This window comes from Chrysochloris asiatica, unplaced genomic scaffold (genome assembly GCF_000296735.1).
Source record: "Chrysochloris asiatica unplaced genomic scaffold, ChrAsi1.0 scaffold00076, whole genome shotgun sequence".
Lineage (NCBI taxonomy): Eukaryota > Metazoa > Chordata > Mammalia > Afrosoricida > Chrysochloridae > Chrysochloris > Chrysochloris asiatica.
Window position 1 is genome coordinate 2,782,726 of NW_006408594.1, and position 2,016 is coordinate 2,784,741.

Below are 2,016 nucleotides of genomic sequence, written 5' to 3' on the forward strand. Positions count from 1 at the left end.
ATTAGGCAAATCTGTGCACAAGACATCTATAAAGTGTTGAAGAGCAAAGATGTCAGTTTGAGGACTAAGGTGTGCCTGACCAAAGCCATGGTACTTTCAATAACCTCTTATACATGTGAAAGTTGGACAGTGAATAAGTAGGGCTGGAGAACAATTGCTGTATTTGTGTTATGGTATTGAGGAAGAATATTGAAAGTACCATAGACTGCCAGAAGAACAAACATTTGTTTGAATGTTCCTTAGAAGTCTGGATGATGAGATGTTGTCTCTTTTACTTCGGGCATATTATCAGGAGAGATGACTCTCTGGAGAAGGACATCATGCTTGGTAAAGTGGAGGGTCAGTGAAAAAGAGGAAGTCCTCCCCCCTACACACACACAAAGGGGTGGATTGGCACAGTGGCAGCATTAGTGGGCTTCGACGTAGCTGTAATTGTGAAGATGGCACAGAACTGGGCCGCATTTTGTTCTGTTGTGCACGGGGTCGCTGTGAGTCAGAGCCAACTCGACGATGCCTAACAACATCTTCTTTATTTATCTATTTTTGGTTTTGCCTTTATGGAAGCAGATCCTCGGGCCTTTCTGCTAAGGAGGTGCTGGGTGGGTGCTAATCTTTGGGTTAACAGTCTAGTGCTTAACCATAGCTCCGTCAGGGAAAGTGCCTGTAATATGCCAAAATTTATAATTTATAAAGTAGCTCATTTAAAATAAGATAAAAGAAGTTAAGTCACTCCATGGTCCGTGGAATCACCGTCCAGAGAGCTTCCTTAGCTGACCCACCTCCCAGCATGCATTATTGGCTCCATGGACCAGGTTAACCGAAGGATCACTGAAGTAGATCTGATTCCCAACCCATTGGCCAACATCCTGGTGAGTTATGGGAGCTGGGGCTGGGGCTGAGGCAAGGCTGCAGGGAAAGGGGTACCAATGGGTCCAGTTGAGCAAAATCTAATCCTCTGCCCTTAGGATCATCAAGGTGTGGCCTGAGGATCCTTTATTTATTAAAAAAAAATATGTGCATAATTGACATCTTTGATTCACTTGCATAAAAAACAAACAAACAATAATTAGTACACACACACACACACAAACACACACACACACCCCTAACTGTTGAGAGACTGGAATTACAAAGGCACACAACTCCAATGAGGTGGAAGAATGCTGGCATGGATCCTAAGCAGGTGTCTTTGGGGCTTCCTTGGGTTTGGGCAATGGCATGTATTTGATTTTCATTTTTAATGGCGCTCAAGATATCGGAAGCGTAATTATAAAAATCTCCAGGATGTATTTGAAAAAGAGAGCGACAAAACAAAGTTAGCCCACCCGCGGGTCACTGTGCTGGGGTCCCATAGATGGTTCAATTGGAAAGGACTTTAAAACTCAGCTCATTGGCCTACCCACTCCTGTGGTAGAGACGCTCACCAATGGCAGCTGTGAGGGTGACAGATGTAATGATGAAGGTCACAGGAAGGTTCACTCTCTATCTAACCTGCAGGCTTTCCATCCACTCTAGAGTCTGTGGGCCACTTCCGGGCTTCCCATACCATTGGTGTGTTGTGCACCTATCATGGGGCTGGGGTCCCTATTCCCACATGGTAGTCATCAGCCTGAGCGGAAGAACAGTGGCTCTCTGTACCAGAGCACAAGGTCTGCAGACCCTCACAGTCCCCGCCTCTCCCTACCGACTCCTGATGTGGAGGCCACGTGTCATCTTAACATCTGACAAGCTTCACGCAGTTTTCTGACCCAACCCCATGAGAGGGGGTCCGAAGAAATGAAAACAGTTTTTTTTTGTGCTGTCGGAGTAGAGAAATAGCCTACTCCCTGGCCCCACCTCTCTCCTCCAGTATTTGCAGAAATCCCTAATGCCTTGTTTCTTTTTGATTTTTGAAGGCAATTGAGAGATTTGAAATGGAGAAGAAGGCTTTGAGAGAGAAAAGTCGCAGCATCCCGGGAGACAGAGGCAAAAACTTATACTCACAGCCTGATGGTGTTTTTGTAGGGTTGGAATGTA

General features: G+C 45.6%; 1 protein-coding gene across 1 annotated transcript in view; it reads left to right on the forward strand.

The window, feature by feature from the left end:
- Nucleotides 1-2,016, forward strand: part of FAM227A (family with sequence similarity 227, member A) — a 103,480-nt gene that overhangs the window by 3,594 nt on the left and 97,870 nt on the right. Inside the window, exons 2-3 of the mRNA XM_006865266.1 lie at nucleotides 787-869; nucleotides 1,896-1,965. Of these exons, the coding sequence (XP_006865328.1) occupies nucleotides 787-869; nucleotides 1,896-1,965 (153 nt within the window). The remainder of the gene's footprint in view (nucleotides 1-786; nucleotides 870-1,895; nucleotides 1,966-2,016) is intronic.